The sequence below is a fragment of the Tyto alba genome, unplaced genomic scaffold, assembly GCF_018691265.1.
Source record: "Tyto alba isolate M040663 unplaced genomic scaffold, T.alba_DEE_v4.0 Super-Scaffold_22, whole genome shotgun sequence".
Taxonomy (NCBI): Eukaryota; Metazoa; Chordata; class Aves; order Strigiformes; family Tytonidae; genus Tyto; species Tyto alba.
The window spans coordinates 10,378,554-10,399,880 of NW_024881296.1; the positions used below are offsets into that span (position 1 = coordinate 10,378,554).

The window sequence follows — 21,327 nt, forward strand, 5'->3', positions numbered from 1 at the left end:
CCACGCTAATGGGGAAAGAGGAAATAACTATATTGACTTTTTTCTCTATTTCCCCTTAGACAAATAGCAATATTCTGCTCACAGAACCATGAAAAGTTTATAAAGGAAAAATGTGCATGTATTGCTTTAATCTCTCTACATTTAACTGGGTTTGAGTTATTTTTTCCTCTCTCACTGATCTTGAAAGCCAAAAGATTTTAACACTCCTTGTAGGCTTCAAGGGGTCTTCAATTTTTTTGGTTCACTTTAAAAGACCAGAAAGTGCAGAAAGAAAGCATCTTAGGAGGGAGGAAGGCTTAAAATAATCCATGTAACTTCCGTTTACACAGAGAGGAATAAGAGTCTCTCAGATGCTTGGACCCAGCTACCTCTCATTCTGTAATACAATGATTCAGGGACATAGCTATGCCTCTTGAGGTCACCTTCTGAACATGAGACTTCCTTGGAGACTGAAATGAATTGGAACAAATGAGAGCTAAACTCCAAGTGTCTCCATTACTGCAGTCATGTGAAATCTAAACCACAAATCTGTTGTCTTTCCCCCTGTCAATGTTGCAAACCTGATAGAGAGCTCCTTCAAATCTAAGATAATAAAAATAAGTTCCTTTACAAAATTGAAAAATGTGTTTAAAATAAATGGAGAGAAGGGAGTTTACTGGAAGCTTAGGTGCCAATCACAGATTTATTCTAATTCATAATTTTTGTCATCCAGAGGTGGAAGTAGTCCCGTTTAATTTCTTAAACTCTGACATCCATTTAAAATCAAAAAGTCACATTCTTCCCTGATTTGCACACAAGTCTTATTTCAGTGAGCTTGTAAAGACATGAAAGTCAGGACAGAACTTTATTCAATATGGTTTTCTCCTTAACATACTATATAGCTATGTGTCATGTTACCATGAACACTTGTATAATGCCACTGTTCCTCACAAAAAAACATGCGTACCATATATTCAGTAACTTCTGTGATAAGTCTTTTAAGCAGTGAAATTTCTCGAGGCATTTATGATTTATTTTTTTTAAACAACATTCCTGCAAATGTCAGTGGCTGTTAACATCTGAATCAGGCTGTTCCCAGTTCATGTGACTGGAAATGGTGCCCAGAGCAAAAAAGCCAGACACTCTGACTCTCGTATAAGTATAGTCTGTGTGGAAATGTTACTACTGAACACAAGCAGAAGTCACTGAATCCACATCAGAATATGTTTTGGCAAGAAATAAGGTAAGGCTGCATTATGAACATTTTATTATTATTACTTTTATTAAAGGTATATTTTAGAAATGGTCTAAGAGCTGAGGAAAAACATGATGAGCTGCTAAGTGAGGATTCTGGCTGGACACAAGACTAACTGGCTCACAGGTTGCTGGCAGTATCTGGAACTCTCCTGGGATTATATTGGAATTATCTTGCATGAAAGAAGGCTGAATTTGGGCTTTTAGCTTATAGCCACCCCAGGGAGCAATTCTGAACGGCCTTATGTTCTTAAGAGGTTTTCCACCCTCTAAGTAGGAGGAGTGCCATGCAGTAACCAGCTGTGCATAAGGGTAAAGGGCATTTATAGCAATGAAGAATGAAGGAGATGAATTGAACTCTATGCACATATGAATGAGACTTATTTGGAGTGTTGCATAGGTGGTATCAAAGACAGAAAAGTGTGCCAGTCAGAGATGGCTGGACTAGGAGCAGCTGCAGACATACACTTGCAGTTTACCTCCAAAGGTGTTAGTGTAGCTAAATATATTTAAGACATAACACATTGACATATGCACATACTTTCAGAGAAATTGGAAGGTCTAAAAACATAGCAGAAAATTTTTAACTGAATTCCTAACTGCCTATCAAGCTCCCAGTCCAGAAGAGAAAAGCTTTTTTGTTGTAAAAAATTTGATGATGCTTATAAGCTCAGATGAGTACTCTAAACTTCATATGTCATTTAGGAATAAGTCTTTTTTTAAGACCAAACACTGGATGACCTATGGCAGGTAGTTAGAGTGCATGTAATGTTAAGATATTATTTTAGTAAAAGAAAAGAACAGGGAACAGTAATTAGCTCCTTCTCCCCAACCTCCAGCTACCTTCATTTATTTTTACCCAGTGCTGTTTGCATGCTCCTGGCATGCATAGCCCCCTCCCTCTCCTCCGTGGTGGCTTTGAGTCCTAATGCTATGGAAAAATCTCTCAAAACAAGCCGTAGCTACAGAATATGACATCTGTAGTCCTTTGTACTTTGTTTTCCTTCTCTTTCTTCTGTAGCCTGCTTACAGCATGTGCTAATGGAGAAGAGAGAAACAGGACAGAGAAATAGCTATGCCATACCTCCACCGTAGCCACAGGAGGTTTGCTGCTTCAGCAGCACAACACTCATGTTCCTGCCTAACTACAGGGCAGGGTCACCAGGCTGCCCACGTAACACTTGACTAACTTACATTCATGGGACCCAGGCTACCTGCTAGAATGGATGGATTGTCTTTTTTTCTTGCAACACAAAAGTTCTTTTCTTTCCTGCATGCCCTCAAGAGGGGACATGGCAGGGGTATACTAAGAAAAATAGATGCGCAACTAATTTGACAAAGAAGTCTTTTATCATGTTTCCAAAATAGCCTTGGTGTAGCGTCAACCAATCTGTACTCACCCTATCTATGTTGGATATGGATTTTGATTTAAACACAAATCCTCTAAGATAAACATGATGAGTGCGTTAAATAAATAAACAGCAGATAATGAGGTGTTACAGCAGCTCACGTTCAATCTTCCAAGATCTGCAGCTGATCTCCCTAAACTGCATCCTTATCATTTCTAACTGATACAAAGTTATGAGTTGTCTGGAGATGACAGGAGGGTTAATCTTATGAAAGACAAGAAGCTATAGCCTTAGTGTTTAAAAATAATCAACCAAGTAGGTGGCTTAGTACATCAGACTCATTTTATCTGGTTTGGAATGATAAATGAGGTAACAGTATGAACCCAGTTTCTGTGAATATTTCTTCTAGCAACACAAGCAGTCTGAAATATGTGCAAAAGCCACAAACTGTTGAGATAATTAATACCACATAGTCCAGTTACATCTGTGTGCCTGTAGGAACCAGTTGTGCTCAAGAATGCAGAAGAATTCAGAAGTACTTTGTATTTGAGGTTTTACTGAGAAATAGTTTTAACAGAAGTGAGGTTGAATGCACTTTCATGCAGTCATTAGACGAATGGTTCTATAAAAGAAAAATTGAGATGTGCTAGGTAAAAAAGACATTTAAGTAGTGAGAACTTATTTTAGATATCTCTGAAATAGTCTTGTAACCAATTCCAGTTATTTAAATTCTTGGTGTCTACATAATGTCTGTAAAGCATCTCGGTGTTAGTCATCTGATGACAACAACTCAGAAATACCCCCAAAACCCAGCAGTTTTCAAAGTTCATCATATTGAAAATATACAAGGATTTTTGCCAATATTTTGCATGTATACACCCCCCAACCTGGATCAAATGTTTTTTGTATTTTGCAGCATAAGAAGATAATTCTTCTAGCTGAAGTCAACAAATGTTTGTATGTTCAAAACTGTAATCCTTGCTGATGCTAAGTTCCCTATGATGATGTCTTCACATCTGAACATAAGAAAACTCAGTTTCACTGTGTTGTATGAATTTCTCTCCAATACTTTAATCATTACATTATGATCTGGAGGTTTCTCTGCTTCATGTAACAGCCCAGGCCTTTACTGTCTTTCCATCAGAACTTTATGACTATTTCTTTAACGTTTTACTCTGTAGCACAGCAGTTTACATACAGGCTATCTTTTAAATGGAGAGTTTAAAGTTATGTTCTCTAAAGCTGCCTTTACATATACTTATTATAAATATTTCAAGGCTCTCTTCACTGCACTTATTTTCATAATAGAGCCAGAAGAGAATGTGGAATGAAACATAATCAATAAAGAATAAGAATAGCTCACAGCAGACACTATAATTAAGGGAATTTTTAAGTAACTTGACATTCTATCTCTTTGAAACGTAAGATATACTACATCTTAATATTTGCATAAGGAATAGTTTTCTAGGTCGTGAACAAGGTATTTCTGTCTTTCCTCTGTATGCCTTCCTCAGAAATAAGTGGGCAGGATCTATTCGTTACAAGCTACACCAACTGGAGTATCAAGGGTTCTAGGACACAGCTGGAGTACACCCTAATTGAGGGAACAAGGCAGCTGTGTCATGATACATGTATATTTATAAATAAAGAAGACTTTTGTGTGGGTTTTGCCTTAAGGTCTCTCTGAAATCTTCCACGCAGTTAGGGCTTTATTTGACAATAAAAGCAGCCTTATTAATAAATTATTTGGGCTGATGCCAGTTTAAGGAACTGTAACTGCACTGAGGACTATAGGAGTTGAATTAAAAATATATCTTTTTAAAAAACGTTTATATATATATATATGGAAATTGTTTGACTTCTATTTGCAGAAAAATCATAGATCTTGCATACTACTAAACAGATGCTTATTCAGAGATATTTCCAATTGACTTATTCCTGCCTGTATGGACAACCTTGAGAACTGTGGTTAGCACAAAGCCATCTGAATTCCTTTCTGGGACACAGCTGGATTTTTACATCAGAGGGAAAAATGTCAGGCTGCCAATAATGTAAAATTTCACACAGAAACATTGGACTGCTTAGAACCCTGTTATGGCACTTGAGATACTTTAGATTAGTATTGAGTTAGCGGGTACAAAAGAAGCTTATTCATGTCTAACCAGATATTGACATGATGCTGGCAAAAAAACAATAGCATTATGAATAGTCTGTAATGGGATTGAATAACAGTAAATTCAGTGGAGTGGAACAGAAAAAAGCAGGATGAATTATCTGCATATATTCTGTCAAACTCTTTCCTTCTTGTTTCTTAGACTGATGTAAGATACATATCTGACGAGATGGAAATAATTGTATTTTCTAATATTACTTATTACTGCTTCATCTGTAATTTTCCTATGAACCCAGATTAAAAAAAAAAAAAATACCCAAGCAAAAACAAACCTACCAACCAAACCCCTCAAAACCCCAAAACTTGTCTTCTGCTATGCTTAGAGCGCTTAGTGCCCAGGGAGCCCATGATCTAGATTAGGGCATAATGTCAATACAGATCCTGTGACAAGAGTTGCCTTCGCTTTTGAATACTCACATTTGGCTACAGTATCTTGCCAGAAAAGCAGCAATGGTAACAGTAAGGGTTGAAAATAAAGCTTCGCACCTAAGCGTGTGTAATTATGTGTTCCTGCAATAGAGAAGGAAAAGTCCAGCACTTCGGTACCTGTGAGGCAGCAAAGGTGGTCCTCACTCTTTCAGTACTTGAGAATTTGTGTATTTGGATGTAATGAAAACATGAGGCTAATGTCTAGGCCCACAGCTCAGCCACCCAGGAACCAGAGATTTCGAGGCAATGTTCCCTTATGATGTATTACAGAAAAGACTGATCTTTCAGTAGTCTTTAGTTTTCCTTCTCCAATTCTTCCTTTACCTTCCTTCACTTCCTTATAACACTATGTCATTGAGCTTTTCATGTCATATTCATCCCATGTCAGTGACATGTATGATCTGTACTGTCTTGAGCCTTTCTCTAGCTTACTGCTCTTTGCTTTGAAAGTGTGGACAGATTTAGTACTCTTTCCTTTCCCACCTTTACGCATACTCATGTGTTGCTGTACACATGAAATGACCACTTAAATTTACTAATCCAGGATGTCTGTCCTTTACACATCAAGAATCTGTCTCAAGTTCATCATTTCTGGAAGGCTACTGATATTTGTCCATCAAATGCCTCTCCACTGCACTGTGGTGAAAAAACAAAAGCAGTAAAAGGCAGGGGAAAGCGAACAAATGTAACTGAGTTAATGAGGTTATCCATGCGAGTCCACTTAGACCGTAAGCTTCCTGGGGTAGGAACAGTATGCTTGTAGCATTTTGCTTAGTGTTTGGTACAACTGGTCCCAGCTTTGACTGACATGTCTGAGTGCAAAACGCAGCTAAAATGATAGTGAGAACACCCTCAATTACAGTACAAGATTGTTTCGAGTTGTAAGACTCGATTAAAACAAGCAAGCAAAAAAAAAAACCCCTTGCCTAAGGACTTATGTTAACCTGGATGATACACTTGGGGAATAAAATTTCTCATCGCTGACCTCTAAAGTGTTTCCGGCAACATTTTCTATACTGACCACTGCTAGAGGCATGATGCTGACTCAGATGTACCGTCAGTCCAAATCCTGATTTTTTTATTTTTTAGGATGTTATAACCTGAAATATTTCAGTATCTGTGGATACTGGGAAGATTTCTGGCAGAGGCAAATAAATAGTCAAATGATGATGTGAATATCCTATTTAAAAGTCATGAGTCTTCTCATGACTTTTTTTTTTTTATCTTTCTTTAGGCTATGCTAAGGTAGCCTAACACTACTTTAGCAAAGCAAACACTTCCCGTAATAATGCCCCAGGTAGGATTTAAGCTGGCTCAGAAAAGACCATCAGAATTTTGTTAATTGAAGATTTAATCTTTTTCCCCCAGGGTGGTGTTTTTTTCCTCAGTGCTGAGTACATTCTGTGAAAAATAGAAAGATAATCCCTCTTAGGGCACAATTCATCCTTCTTATTGTACACACATACAAAAAGATGAGCTGCTATATTGACAGTTCACACAAAGCCTTTTTAAGCTAAATTTAGGACTGCTGCTGAGCATTTCAATCTTGTTTATTTGAATGTCTTCCCTGAACATAAGTGAAACAGGAATGATATATCTCATGTCATTTGATGAATGAGGCTGACCAGCTTGCATGTCAGGAAGGACTCTACTTTCTAAATATTTTTATGTAAGCTCTTAGTATGATGACATTGGCAAGGTTGGGGACAGAGCATAATAAAACATTTGCTTGAAAGTTTTTTTCCAACTGTTGCATAAATCAATGCTTTGGTATTACTTCAGGTTCCATAACTAATTTCCTAAAGCGCTCTCGGCTGTGACATTTTAAAGCAAAATGTTTTAGGGGAAATCAAGACCTTGAGACATGATGGAAGCATTGTCTGAATTATAACTCTCCACACTGTTTGACATTCTTTCTCAGAATTGAAACTTGTAGTAGTTAAATGTAATTGTTCTTAATCTCTTTTCTACGTGTTTTTTTTCAGTGGAAACTGTCTATAAAAAGATAGGGAGGCAAATATTTAATTCTTTCCTTTCTGTTTCTAACCAGCTTTAACCAGTTTGGATTGTGACACAGAAGAACCCAGTCCAGGGTTCTCACAAAGGTGAAATCAGTCTGCTGCATAAAGCTACAGGAAGTTGTATAAGAATTACAGATAAAATAGGTGATTAATACACAATTTCCCTTATACGGTCAATCATTTCTTGACAGTATTTGAAAGACGTGGGCATTAGTGTTTAATACTGTTAATGAAGAGCCAGGATAAGTGAGGGAAAAGTAAAAGCAGTGATAATATCTGAGCTGTAAACCTGCGAGATAATTTCATTGTACTCCTTACCCACAGTAATGGGTGAAAAAAAGTGATATTTAGTACTACTTGCTTCCACTCATTACTGGCTGTCTATCAAAAGATGGAAGTAACTCCTTCCATCGTAGCCACAGATGTGAATCTAGGTAGAGTGGAGAAGATTTTGGATTAAAAGAGAAAAAGAGAGTTATGCAATGATACACCATTTAATGACAGAACAGTTAACATGGGAGAGAATGGCAATGGTTAGCAGAAGAAAGACATGGCACTGCAAGGAAAGGTGCATTAAGAAACAGGCAAACTAATGTAGACCTTTCAAGCGATCAACAATTCCAGACAAAGAAATGAACGAGGACAAACAAGTACAGTAGAAGAGATGCCATTTGGTAGCTAGAAGCAGGTCACCAATCATATTGAGAACATGCATGATCTGTGGATGACCTTTGAGAAATCATGAAACAAGATGAGACATCACACAAAAAGCTCTTGGATACAGTGGTGGAATCAAAGAAGAGTTGCTTAGGACAAGAAATTCAGTAGGACAGGTGATGTTAGATACTTGGTCAGATGAAGATCTTGAAGTTGAGGAAGAAAGGTTAAGTATATGAGTCGGGGAATGGGTATAGTGAACAGAAACAGTGATCTGGTAACATTTTAACTTGCTGTTGCTCACAGGAGGAACTTCTCCTTCCCTAACATGATCATACTAGTTGCCCTATGTATTTAGACCTACAAAACTGTAGTTCAATGGTGGGCTCTATGCATGACATAACTCTTTTGATACAAAAACATCATCATCCTAATTAAACTTCCTGACCTTTACCTGGGCATCTGGGTTATTCAGCTGCACCATGATTCTTTTGTCATGCTCTAGTCAAACAGATTGCCAGCTGTTCATCTGCAATGTATTTGCTTTATAAAGACAATCCGCACTAGAACTCAGCTTATTATAATAACTATTCAGCTGACAAAAGGAAAGCCATTTTAAGTACAAAACCAGTAGGTATTCACTGTGCTAATTAGGCTTTTGGTTCCTCATGCTAAGGCCTAACCAAGGACATAAAACATACGTTATGGATTGAGCCCCCTTTGCACAATTGTACCTATCTTAGTGTAGGTAAGACCTACTTGAGTTATCTCAGCCTAGTCAGGCAGCCATGACTGCTTGAACATTAGCAAATACCGTATTCAGGTGAATTTGTAGCCCAGCCGATGTCCGGTGACACTGTGGCTGATTAACTACTGCTGTTCCCCAAGCCAGCTGCTTTACTGCACTGCAGAGTTAACAGGAGAGTCAAATGACAAAATACTTGAATACAGATCAGTTTAATTGCAGCAATAACAAATCCAATTTGGAGGTACTTTGAGGGATATTCACTACAGTTGCTCTGCTCATGTCCATTATATGGGAACTTAGTGGAAAGAACTAGTATTCTTTAGAAATTATTCAGTTCAGGAAAATAAATTTAGGTGCGTTAAACAGTTCTACAGCTGTCCTTTCTTCTACATAACAAACCTAGAAAGAACAGATCTCAAGGCCTTGAATCAGGTTTCATATATTCCTCCCACTTTCCTAGTTTCTCTTTTCCATATTATGAAAATATATAAAGCTCAAAACCAAAAGTATCGGGCCAGCTAAGGCTGCACATGCACAGACAAGGCAGGGATTTTACTGAAGAGGTGCCACAACTCAACCAACAACCCCTTAAAGTGGAGAACGCTATTCCCTGTGTATCAGCAGCCTTTAGCAGTATATATGCTAGAAACTACATCTATCCAGATTATTTGTTGCAGTAGCTTTCCCCTATCTCTACCTAAGGCATGAACATGAATTGTTATAATTGCTATAGCAGTTTTAGTTTGAGCTGTACTGTGGAGATAAATAAAGGCAGAAATCTGAAGACAGCAGCTATGAACCCCTGTATGGCTGACTCTTGCTGATTATCATGTGACAACAGCAAAAGATCACAATAAGAGGCAGTAAAACCATGAGAAACTAATATAAGTGATGCATACTACTTCAGCTTTCCTTTGGTTTCCTCAGAACTCCTTCCCTTTTTGCCTTCTCAGCGCTTATCTTTCTCTGCACTGGATGCTGGTTTATAATTTTAGTTTCAATACACTTTATTCACTCTAGTTGCAAAGCCTTTCATCCTATGAACTCTTAGACAGAGGCATTCACATTTGCTCATTAGTACAAGTAGTGTTCACCTTGCTAATGTTCTATACTGGAGTAAACCAAAGGCTAGGAAAGAGACATTCTTCCCTATCTTTCCAGGTTGGATTCGTCTAATCCCAAATCTGATTATGAAAATACTATTACAAAATGTATTGTAATTAGTAAATGTATTTGACACAATGCAACAGATTTGTACAAAAATATTGCCTTATTTTCAACATCATCTCATTTTGTAAACTTCCCCAGGTGGTTTACAAAGTGAGCTTGCCCCATGGCTCTTCTCTCTAGGGGGAACATATTTATGGCAATTGATAGGAGGATGCTTACTGTTTTAAAAACATCTGAAAGCTGATCAATAGCTTTCTGCAGTTTACCCAGACTCCACACATCCACGTGTGTGTGTGTGTGTGTGTGTGTGAATGTCTGCAATAGAACAGAAACTGATGCCTAAAATAAGAGGGTTAAAAAATCTTGATTTTTTTTTTCTTCTTCCACTTATTTTTAAAAACAATCTATGTCACTGGTTGAGATCTTTAAAAACTGAAAGAAGCATTGCAGGAAAAACTTGATCTTTGTCAACTTTTCCTTCAGACTACTAGATACTTGTGGCAGTAGAAAAGATAAAATTAGAGCTGTAAATACTTAAGTTAATTCCTTGTCTCCTACAGACAAGGACTAGGCTCAAAAATCTGCCATTGTTTCATGGCATTTTGGGCTCTCTGCAGACAAAAAGGTCCACTGATACAATCAAAGTCCACATTTTTCAACCCTGTCATTAAGTACTCTGGGAGTTGTCCAAGAAAACCAAAAAGACAATATGTAATTTTCTGCTTGATTTAACAGAATATGTTCTTCTCTAAGGAATGAAAATGAGGAGGCCCAGTTTCCTACAGATCTGTATTCTTTGTTCCCTTCTCTATCCTCTAGTACAATAAATCTCTTCTCGTCTGCTCTCAATTTTCCCTATGAAATACTTGCTTGTGGTGGGTAGTCCTAAACTATGCGAATCCTGTTTGATCGACTGATACAGTTCTGCTTATCTTTCTCCCCCTCTACCCAAATATTGATTCTGCATGTGTGTGAATTTTGCAGGGGTTTAATGATTTTCATCTTAAAAGCTCAGTTGATGTTTCCTGCTGTGATCAAAAGCTATTATAAGGTCTGAAGAAATACTCTTACTGCATGAATTTCACTCTCTTAGAAAATAAGATTTATGACTTAGACTCTTAATCTGATTTTTGACTGCACTTTACAGTGGTTCAAATGGTAGAAACTGTCTTATCTGTGTTTCTTTGATAGTCTGGGCAGCAAATATTTTACTAATTATTTTTTACATGATGCAGCCTACACTGGGTTGCATTGAATTTGCTTAGCATGTATTAGCAAACAACTGCTGGCTATCTGCATTTGAAATAAAATTTGTCTGAAATTGACTTTTGCGAGGAAACGTAGGAGCTGTGCCACAAGACACCTCACTTTTCAGTCTGTGATATGGAATAAAACAGACCTTCACACTTCCTTATTGCTTTGGTTTGGTTACAATACTACTGTAGCATCTTGTGCTCCAAATACAGGAGTCCCTGGCTGTAGTATTTTCAGAGGCCTGGGTTTTCAGAGACCCTTTCTGTGACCTGACCCTGACCTGCAATGTGTACATCTCTGGAATGCTGGCAGGGTTTTGTGTGCAGCTGTTCAGCCAACCCCTCCTATATAAGTAACTATGAAAAGTTCTGTATAGCTTTTATGCTGAAAAGTTATTTTACAATAAAGTAGCAGTAAGAATATGGAAATGTTGAGGAAAACAATAAAATGGCTTGTTGGAATGTGTATGTTTTCTGCTTTGTCGAGCTGACCTTATTTTTAAACAAAAAAGCTCTGTTTCACAATGCAAAAATGTATTATTGCATTTAGGTGAGAAATCCAGGAGGTTAAACGCTTCACAAAGATTTTGTCTTCTAACCAGGGGGCATTCTGCACTCTAGTAGTTGGCAAACATTGCATTATTGGAGACCCTGCTTCTTCAGATACATTAATTTTAAATGTTAGTTCTCACTAGCTAGAAATTATGTGGGAGAAAGTTCAGCACTATGTAGCAAGCATTTGAAAATTCTAGTCGTTATTTTTTCATGCACCTAATAAAAGGTCCTAGGCAAGTCAAACACTTGCTTGGGATCACTCCTTGCTAGGTTCAAGCTCCTTATAAAAGAAAACTTTCAATAGGTAAAACAGGTTTCTCACTAGCTGGATCACCTCAACTTAATACAAATGCAATGCATGAGGCATGATTTCATACTGCTCAGACATGTATTAAAAGAAAAAGCAGAATTTCATATCCACTAGAAACTACATGAGGTAAGGGCAGGACTAACTTCATCCCTAACCACTGTGGTCTCAATCCACATTAAATTTTCTGCTCTCCTGACTTGGCCCTTGCCAGTCAGAGAGGGGAAGTGAGTCTGCTAGAGATTGCCAAATCATAAAAGACAATTCTCTCTATAGCTGAAAGAGATTGGGGGCAGGAAACAATTTGCAACTTCTCCGAGCATGGCTTTGGCAGTATAAGGGAGGATTTAATGGTAGCTGATGCCTTCTGGGGAGATAACTTTTCCAGCATGCTTAAAGTGGCAGCTGGGGGAGGCTTCCCACTGCCACAGGACATCAGGAACAGGGACCTGGCTCCAGCACTGGACTGAACAAGAATGACCCCTCTGCTTGCTTATGAAAATTCAAGCTTTGGTAACATATAGATGTCTGGGAATATCCTGGTCTGCTTAAACAAACCTTTTTTCATACCATCTGCGTTGCCATATCCCAATCAGTAATGTGACACCAGAGTACTCTGAAACAGTCCTGTTAATCTAGGTGCCTTTATCTCCAATCCAAAGCTGTGTACATTGAGCCACTAATTATAAAACAAATCTCTGCAGGGTGTGTATGGCAGAGATGAGGATCCTCTGGGCTGTCCCTACTCTCCCTCTCCAAGCAGTAGCCCTGTCCCCTCAGGGAGTGGGGTGAAGGGAGGCTGGAGGAGCCACAGCGTTGCGGGGGAGCGGAGCCCAGCTCCCAGAGCGCTGCGATGGCACCTGGGCCCTGCAGTGCAGTGCTGCGGCTCTCTCACTGCTGTCACCTCACCCTCACCCTTCCTCTGCGTGGAGACGGGGCAGAGGGTCTGCTAGTGGCAGCCCAGGCCTTGCCTGTGGCCTTGGAGAGTGATGTTCAGCCTCCTCCATCAGGCCATCACCCTGGGCGGCCATGTTGTGGCTTACTCCCAGGGCCACAGCAGCCTCCCCCTACCCCAGCTGCTGAGTCTCCCCAGCAGGGAAGGGGACCACAGAGCCCACAGACACACAGGTACGTAACCCCGCCAGCCACTTTGGGCACCTGGAAGAGCTGGCCGTGAGCTCACATACAGAGCCTGCCCCTCAGTCACTGTGCAGGGTGACACGGGGATACACGTGGCGTGGCTCATTCGGGGGGGTGCATTTGCTTTGCCCACCCCCCCCCCCCCCCCCATCTTTACTGCACAGTGGTGATAGTGCTTCTGTGCTGGTAGCCACAGCATTACTGCTGGGCTGCTGCTTTGGGCACTTTGTGTGTTGCCAGCACTCCTGTGGTTTAAATCCTTCCCTGGGATCATACTGGTGAAGCCTACCCCTGTCACAAAGGCTTGGCCCTCGGCAGGCACGGCGTGTGGCAGGGCTATGCCCATCAGCAGCAGTAATGGTGCATTACTATCTTCACTCTGTAGGGACTTGCTCAACAACTCTTATTGAGAGCAGCATGAAGTACCACAGTAAATAAACCACAGCAAAAACTCATCCACCCCAAGAAAGCCGTGTCTCCTTGGGGCAGGCTCCCCTAGGCACCCCTCTCCCCCCCTCAGGCAGCCCATGCTTGTAACCACTCAAAATACCAGGATGTCAGCTGGTCACCTATTCTTTTTGTGAGGGATCTGGGGGGAAGGTTCCCACCATGGTCCCAGCCCCGCCCGGGGGGCAGTACTCTGCGTGGGCTGTGCTCCAGGAGGCTGAGGCTTACACTCAGGTGTGGGCAATTGGTGCTGCTGGCAGCCCTTCCTCTCCCAGCAGGGCGGGCGGCCAGGCAGTGCTGGGGGCTCTGGCCACCCTTGCAGAGAGACTGCAGTAAATGGTAACTGTCTTGAAAATGATCTTAGTCTCATAACAGGGGCTTATTTTTCTAACAGGAAAGTATTAACGTGTAAGTGCCTGAGAGCACAAGGATAATGCATCTTGGCCTGTAAGTTTTGACTCTTTTCTTTGTGTTGCCATTTGTGTCTCCCGAGCCTGGAGGAGCTTGAGAGGTGAGGGGGACCTCAGGCTTATGCTTGTGACCTCAGCCCTTGATATTTTTGGGTGACCACTAGCAAATGTTAAATGAGGTAGGCAGGCAGGCTTGCTCATGGACTAGCCTCAGTTGTTGACAATTTATACCAAGCCAAGAATGTGTTAGTTACACTTAAATATGTAATATCCTTCCTGAACACTTGAAACCTGTTCTTTTCCCCATTTACATTTTGTTGAAAATCTCTCTTTTGGTGTAAAATATTGAATACATTCTTAGCTTTTTAAAATGTAGCTTATGCCGATATCAAAATGATCTGGTTTCTCACTGACTTGTAATAATATGTTTTTCTTCAGAAGCTAAAAGTCTCCTGAAAATAAACAAGCCTCAAGGCATTAACATTTGTTTTTATGTTTGGCTAATGTTAACCTTTTGTAGTTTCCAGCAAATGCTGACTGAGAGTTCATCTACGACTGGTACTTCAAGGTAATTTGTGTTTTGCCCCATGCTCCTTTTTTTTTTTTATTTTTTTTTAATATTCAAATGCATTTTCTGTCCCTGTGTGGAATAACCAGAGCAAATTCTTTGATGTTCACATAATTATACCCGTTTTGGTGATGTTCTTTCCCCATATAGATCAGAAATCCTGGTCAGAATCCATGATGGTTAGGATATCACATTCAGAGGGACCATCTAGAAAATGGTTTGCCTTTTTTTCTTATAGTTATTTTGCTTTTAGAATTACAGCTGCAGATTGAAAAAAAATGAATAATTTTATTGTAATATATTTAAATTCAGGTAATATTTATGGCTATATAATCATGTGTTTTTGAAGAGCTTACTCATCAGGATGTGCTGTAGGAAAACTTCTAGGATATAGTGCAAATACATGATTTAAACCATGGTAAGTTTCTAGTTTTTAATTAAAAGTGAAGATCATTTTAACTTGACTGTCTTATAACCCCATCTTTGTTTATGGCTTGGTTTTGCAGCATAATTTGCAGTGTAATTACTGCTGATGAATTATCATTAGTTGTTATGGAAGTGTGTTGAGTTTGTAAAGCAAGCTTACAGAGAAGGAAGAAAAGGGAAAGTTTCAGAACATCATACTAATTCTACATTTCCCTTACACATTCAATTCACAGTATCTTTATACTACTTCTGCATTATATTAATTTCTGGCAGATTTTAGTGGGAGAAGAGATATTAAATGGAGTTGGAAGCTTCAGGTACTCCGGTTATAATCAAGGGTTAGATACTTGTCAGTTCTAGTCAGTGAAAATACCCATCAAAGTAGTATTCTACTACTATGGTTTCCTCAAACTGCACCTTAAGTAATTCTCACTGTGCATCTCCAGATGGATTGAAATTACGTGAGCTTTCAGAAGCCTTTTGCAAGCATGTAATAATGATGTAAAAGGTAAAATACTGCAACAGATTAGAAACTAAGTAGGATAACAGAAGGCAAATCAGGAATGTCATCAAAAAGCAAAATCACTTAATGTGCTCTTGCAGGTTTTGCTATACTAGCTCTTACCAGTATATTTATGAATGCTGAGTGCTAAAAATAAATAAATAAATAAAAGATTAATCACTTTATTGGATAGGCGAAATCTAAAATAAAAACAGAGTATATAAAGTCATCTGATCTACTTAAAACAGTTGATTTCTCATAGACAGAAGGCTTCTGGTGCCTGAGCCTAAGGCCCCTCAGGACAGGACTTGCATCAGAGCAGTAAAGTGACCACGAAGCACAAGGAAAAAATTATGGTAGTTCAAAATAATTTACTTGCATGTATTTTTGGCAGTGTTATTCTTTCCAAACTGAATTAACAATTATTTAGCAATGACCACAGCCCAGATTTGTAAAGATATTTAGCATCCCTTGAAAAAAACAGGGGGTGTGTGTGTGTGCGCCTCCATAGTTTTTAAAGTGAATGATACTCTTCTTCTTCATGTTGTTCTTCTTTAATATATGTTGAAGTAGAGGAAAGTAAGTGAAACCTCTGTTAGGAAGAGAATGATACTAAAAGTAAGAGTTAGGTAAACCCATAGAATGCATTTCCTTGGAATGATGTATTGTTTAAAGCAATCTCTGATGAAAGAGAAATAATAAAGAACTTCAGAGTTGTGAGAAATACGTAAAGTCTTTCACATAAGCTGAACTTAATAGACCAGGCTGTTTAGTGATGATAAATCATAAACAGAAACCTATCTAATTACTTCTTGGCTGGTGTTGAACTGCTGAATGGATCTGACTGGGCAGTTTGACATTCTTATGCCCCTTTGTTTCAGTGCCAGTTGTTTTAAATCTAAAAGTGGAAAGGAGTATCTGTCTGGAAGTTCAGGAAATGTATTTATGAAGTATTGATGTTCATACATCTGAACCAAAAATGGAGGAGAAGCAGCAACTGATTAAAACTGTTGCACAAGCTTCCAAAATAGTTATCAAGTGACAGTGTCTAAATCAATTATTAAATATATACGGTAAAATAGAGGAATGCTTTACTGTATCCTTTTCATTAGTAGCATTTGAATGCTGCTATTTTTCTTGTTTGTTTTATTGTGTCTCATGCCAGATGTTCTTATCAGTGAAAACAATGGTGGTGTATTTTAATATTGATGAGTTGATTCTTCTGGGAATAATAGTATACCTACCTTCTCAGAATACAAATTGTGGGAGGTTTTTTATAGTGTAATTACCATAATGCATTGAATTTTAAGTGCAACTCTTTAAAACTGTGGAAAGAACTTTTTGTTTATTATCTTCCTTCAATCTACATTCAGAGTGATTCTCCTTTTAAAATTATGTATTGTGTTTTGGTGGCCTTTAAAAAGTAAACATGTAAATCACCAGAGGTACTGTGCAGTCTTTCAAAGTAGCATATGCTTACGCACCTTACAAACTATTAAATAATCATAGTATTTCTCTTTCCAAGGTTATTTGTTTATTCACTTAAACAATTGCAGAGTAATTAAAGTACCTTGCTTTAACTTTCTGTTTTTTCCCTTTTTTCCCTCCAGGAATTTGAATTCCTGAAATCATCCATGATTTGGTGACAAGCTGAGCTTGCAATGCAGGCCATAAAAACCGTGGAAAAAGAAGTGACTTTTATAAAGGAAATACTTTTCACAGAATCCTTCCTAAAGAAACAAGAGTGCAGCAGGAGCCTGGAGAGCAGGCGGCTCCGTGAGCAGCAGCCATTGGAAGGAGCTGTCTGCAGCTCTCAGTGCTGTACTGAGCATGTCCCAGCAGAGCCCAGTGCAAGCAGCACATTATGCAAAAAGGCAGCTCTAGCAGATGGGAGAGAGGCACAGCAAGCATTTGCTTCACTTGCATCACCACCGCTTGAAAACAAACCTGGATCGCTAGAGGGGATCTCGCCGGCAGGCCAGAGGAATGAAATCCGGGATCATGGCTTGATTGCTGAAGGTGTTCCACTGCAAAAAATCATGGGGAATCAAGATGGGAAGCTAAAGAAAAATACAGGTGATGTGCATGAAGGAGGAGAGGATGCCTCTGGGCCCAAGGATACAGATGGCACAAAGAAGGTATCGGGAAGCAGGAGGGGACTGGGGAAGCATGCAAAAGCAAGTGAATCCGGTAAGAAGAAGGGTAAGTCGGACTCGAGGGCCTCAGTGTTTTCAAATCTGAGGATCAGAAAAAATCTAACCAAGGCTAAAGATGGGAATAGTAGTTCACGGGAGGATGTTTTGGAAAGCCAGGCCTTGCAGGCTGGAGAGCTGGACAGTACTCATTCAATTGTTACTAAAACTCCGGATATAAGCATCTCTGCAGATGAAGGGGGTCTCTCAGACACAGATGTTGAACATTTTGAAATCAGAAATGAAACTATCCCAGCTGCTGCGGCGACACAGGATGGACAAAGGACCAGCTCTGGCTCTGATACGGATATATACAGTTTCCATTCAGCCACAGAACAAGAGGATTTGCTTTCTGATATCCAGCAAGCTATTAGACTGCAGCAGCAGCAGCAGGGGGCAATTAACATTGGAACTGAGGACCTTGTCACCAAAACAATGGGCCGACACATGGCTAATTCGCAAGCAGCCCCCTTAGATTTTGAACGGTTTCTTTCAGTAACTACCACTGACAAAGAGAGAAGCCCAGACACTGAGGGGGCTTTTCCAGCGATATCTGAAATTGTGGAAAACATTCCTGTCTCCTGTGCAACTGAATGTGAACTGAAAGAAACGGTAAATGGCACAGGCTCTCCTGGTAACGGCTTATTTGAAACACAGGAACGTAAGCTATTGATTGAGGAGCAGGAACAGCTCATTGCTGGAGTGGATGCTGTAGCTAGTGAAAGAGAAGACGATTTAACTAGAACTGTGGTAGAAAACGAGTCTCAGACACATGGCTCCACAAAACCTTTTCCAACCTCAGTAGCAGATGCCGAGACTAAAATTGCTGAAGTGCAGGCTGTTGATTTGCAGGGCTCAGTAACAGAGGATGGTATGTCAGATGCAGGCCGTGATCATGCTGCTGAGACTCAGGAAGGGAAACACACTCTGTCAGCCAGTCAAGAGGACCTGCATAATGGTTTATCTGCAGAAATGAAAAATGGCATTTTGTCCTCCGAGGGGACAGCAGGCAGTCCCATGCTTGGTTCCCGATGCTTTAAGCCCTATCTAATTAATCCTTGTTACATCAAAACCACAACTAGGCAACTGAGTTCTCCCAATCATTCACCTTCTCCTTCCCCATCCCAGAGCCCGCTTTTTACAAGGAAGCAGGAGTCCTTCCACAAAAAAGAAAAAGTCTCAATCAAGAAGCAGAGGTCTGCTAGTTTGGCAGGTTTATTTAGTCGTTCCGCAGACTGGACAGAAGAGGTATCTAGTCACAAATGTGAGATAACGCAGAAGGTGGGCTCTGCGGGCTACTTGGAGCACAAGGGTTTTAGAGAGAAATTTCAAACAGAAAGAGTGCCTTTGACAAATTCAAGAAAGTCCTCAGGGGTGCAAGCTTCTACAGAGACATTTCCCAATGTCTTTTCAGGTGAGTGACGTGTATTAAGGATTTTTTCCCCGAGAGACTTTGAAACTATATTTAAAATACTTGAATTCAGTCCTTTGCATGTACAATTGTCTTTACTTGTGCTGACAGTTTTAAAATCGAGGCCTGATCTTACAAACACAGTCACATTTCATTAACGAGCATAGCCTCCCTATTCAGTGTCAGCCTGGCAGTACTGCCAGTAAAGGAAGTGCATAACTCTTTGAAGTTTTTCTTTCTGCTTTTCTCCTTTGTCTAAATCCTGTAGGAAAAGGCTGGATGCCTTAAATTATTCCTGTTGAAAAATGCCAAGAGCTGCACTGTTGTAGGCAGACCAGCTCTCTGCATAAATAGATCTTTCAGATGTGAAGCTTTCAGTAACTGTGATCGTGTTTGGGGTTTTCTTGCGCTAGGCACTGTTCTGATGTACTGTAAATATTTGAGAGCTGCACCTGGTGTTAGACTGAGGCAACGATGAGGATTTGCTTAGTACAAAAAGGAAAAAACCATGCAAGCACAGATGGACAGCACTACAGAAAGGAAACAATTTCCTCTTCAGAAGGGGGAAAGAAGAGAAGAAAAAAATGTTAATTGAAAAGGCAGCATAAAGTGGAGAAGCGAAGGGAGACTGTGGGTAGTACAATTCAGTAGCTGTGGCAGGCTGCTACTCAAGCTACGTAAGGTGACTCATTCAGGAAAACATTCTTTTTACCTTGCTTGTTAGGCAGCTTGCATCCTCTCACAAAGGTATGGCAATATAGAGCTTACAAATGAAATATGGTGAATAGATGGTTATATTTTCCTGCACTTTGACGGTTTTGTCCCCTTCCTCTCTCTACCCCCCATCCCCCCAAAGTTTCTATATAAAGTTAATGTATTCACAAATAGAGAAGGCCTCTGCCACATAGGTGGTATGTATGCAGAGGAAACTCAGCAACGTATTCGATTTATTTTTCACTTAACAAAACTGTATAACTAAGAGAATAAAGAGAATATGCCCTACAAGCATCTGTTACAAGATTAAAACTGTTGAATCTCTAATCAGGTTTGTTTTGAGTGAAAGTCTGCTCTAGACGCATGAGCACCGTAACCATGTAGGTACCTGAGACATATGCAAAAAATGCAGTGATAATTTTTTTGTGCTTTTATGAAAATTAAACAAAATAGTATGGTTTATGAAGGGAACAATTACATGATTTAAAAATCACATGTAAGAAAGCAGTTAAGCCATCAACAACTGTTTTGCATAAAAAGACTCTCTTGTTTTATACTGTAGATGTAAAAATTTCTAGAACTTTTAATTGTTGTGCACATTCTACTCTGCTTGATATCACAGTAATTCTGGTGAATGAACCTGTCTGGAAACAGAAATGAAAAGTAGTGGCTTTTCTGCACAGCAGCCAACTTGAGGAGTTTGAAATACTCAGGTGGAGCATTAACATTATTTTCCAGATTCAAATCACAAGAATACTTTGATTCTCCAATAGTCTTGAACAGAAATCCCCAATTTCAGTCTTCAAAAATTAGAATTCAAGTTTTTAACACAAAAAAAAGCCAGCCCCCTCTGAAGGAGGGCAGCCCCCTGTGAAGTGAGCTGAATCTTTTTTTTGTGTTTTAAATTCCTTCCACCTGTTTCCTTACATTTAATTTCAGACATCCCTATCTAAAGTTTTACAATTTGAGGTGATCACTACTGTCAGGTTTATAGCATATAAAACACACACTTTTTTTTTTTTTTTTTTTTTCTGTCAGCATTTGACAGTTTATAAACAGTTCAGCAAAGCTTTAAATTACATCATCATTAATTAGACTTGCTTCTGTGGTGGTGCTACAATGGAAACAAAATTTATGTGTCAAACTTCAAGAACACGGAAGTTTTAGAGACCTGTTTTTCAGGAAACAGACTTTTTCACATTTCCTCACAAGGTTTTGATTTACTTATTAATAATTTTTGTTTTATTGTGTCTTCCTATCAACACTTTAGACTTATTGTGAAGGGACCAATGTCCAATGCAACAGTAGTTCTGTCTCTTATGGAAATTATGGTGACCCTCATTTGCATGTACATACCAGCTGTCTTTACAGGCGGAGGACAATTATACCTTTCAGTTCATGCAGAAGAGATTGAAATGAGGGAACTGGAAATCACGTGATAACACTTCATCTCTTTTTGATCATTCTTCTTATTTTAAAAAATATATTTACAATCTGAAAAATATCAAAAATGTAAAAATACCAACTAGTGTACATAAGAAAGGGAGATTAAATTTAACATTAGTATTCCCATAGACTGGCTGTCATTGCTGTAAGAGCAGAAAAGCTTCTTTATTTAAACC

General features: G+C 39.3%; 1 protein-coding gene across 1 annotated transcript in view; it reads left to right on the forward strand.

Moving 5' to 3' along the window:
• The first annotated feature begins 1,171 nt into the window (after positions 1-1,171).
• The window catches only part of FMN2 (formin 2), a 178,105-nt gene continuing 157,949 nt past the window's right edge, over positions 1,172-21,327 (forward strand). Inside the window, exons 1-2 of the mRNA XM_033009292.2 lie at positions 1,172-1,222; positions 16,999-18,994. Of these exons, the coding sequence (XP_032865183.2) occupies positions 17,050-18,994 (1,945 nt within the window). The 5' untranslated portion in view covers positions 1,172-1,222; positions 16,999-17,049. The remainder of the gene's footprint in view (positions 1,223-16,998; positions 18,995-21,327) is intronic.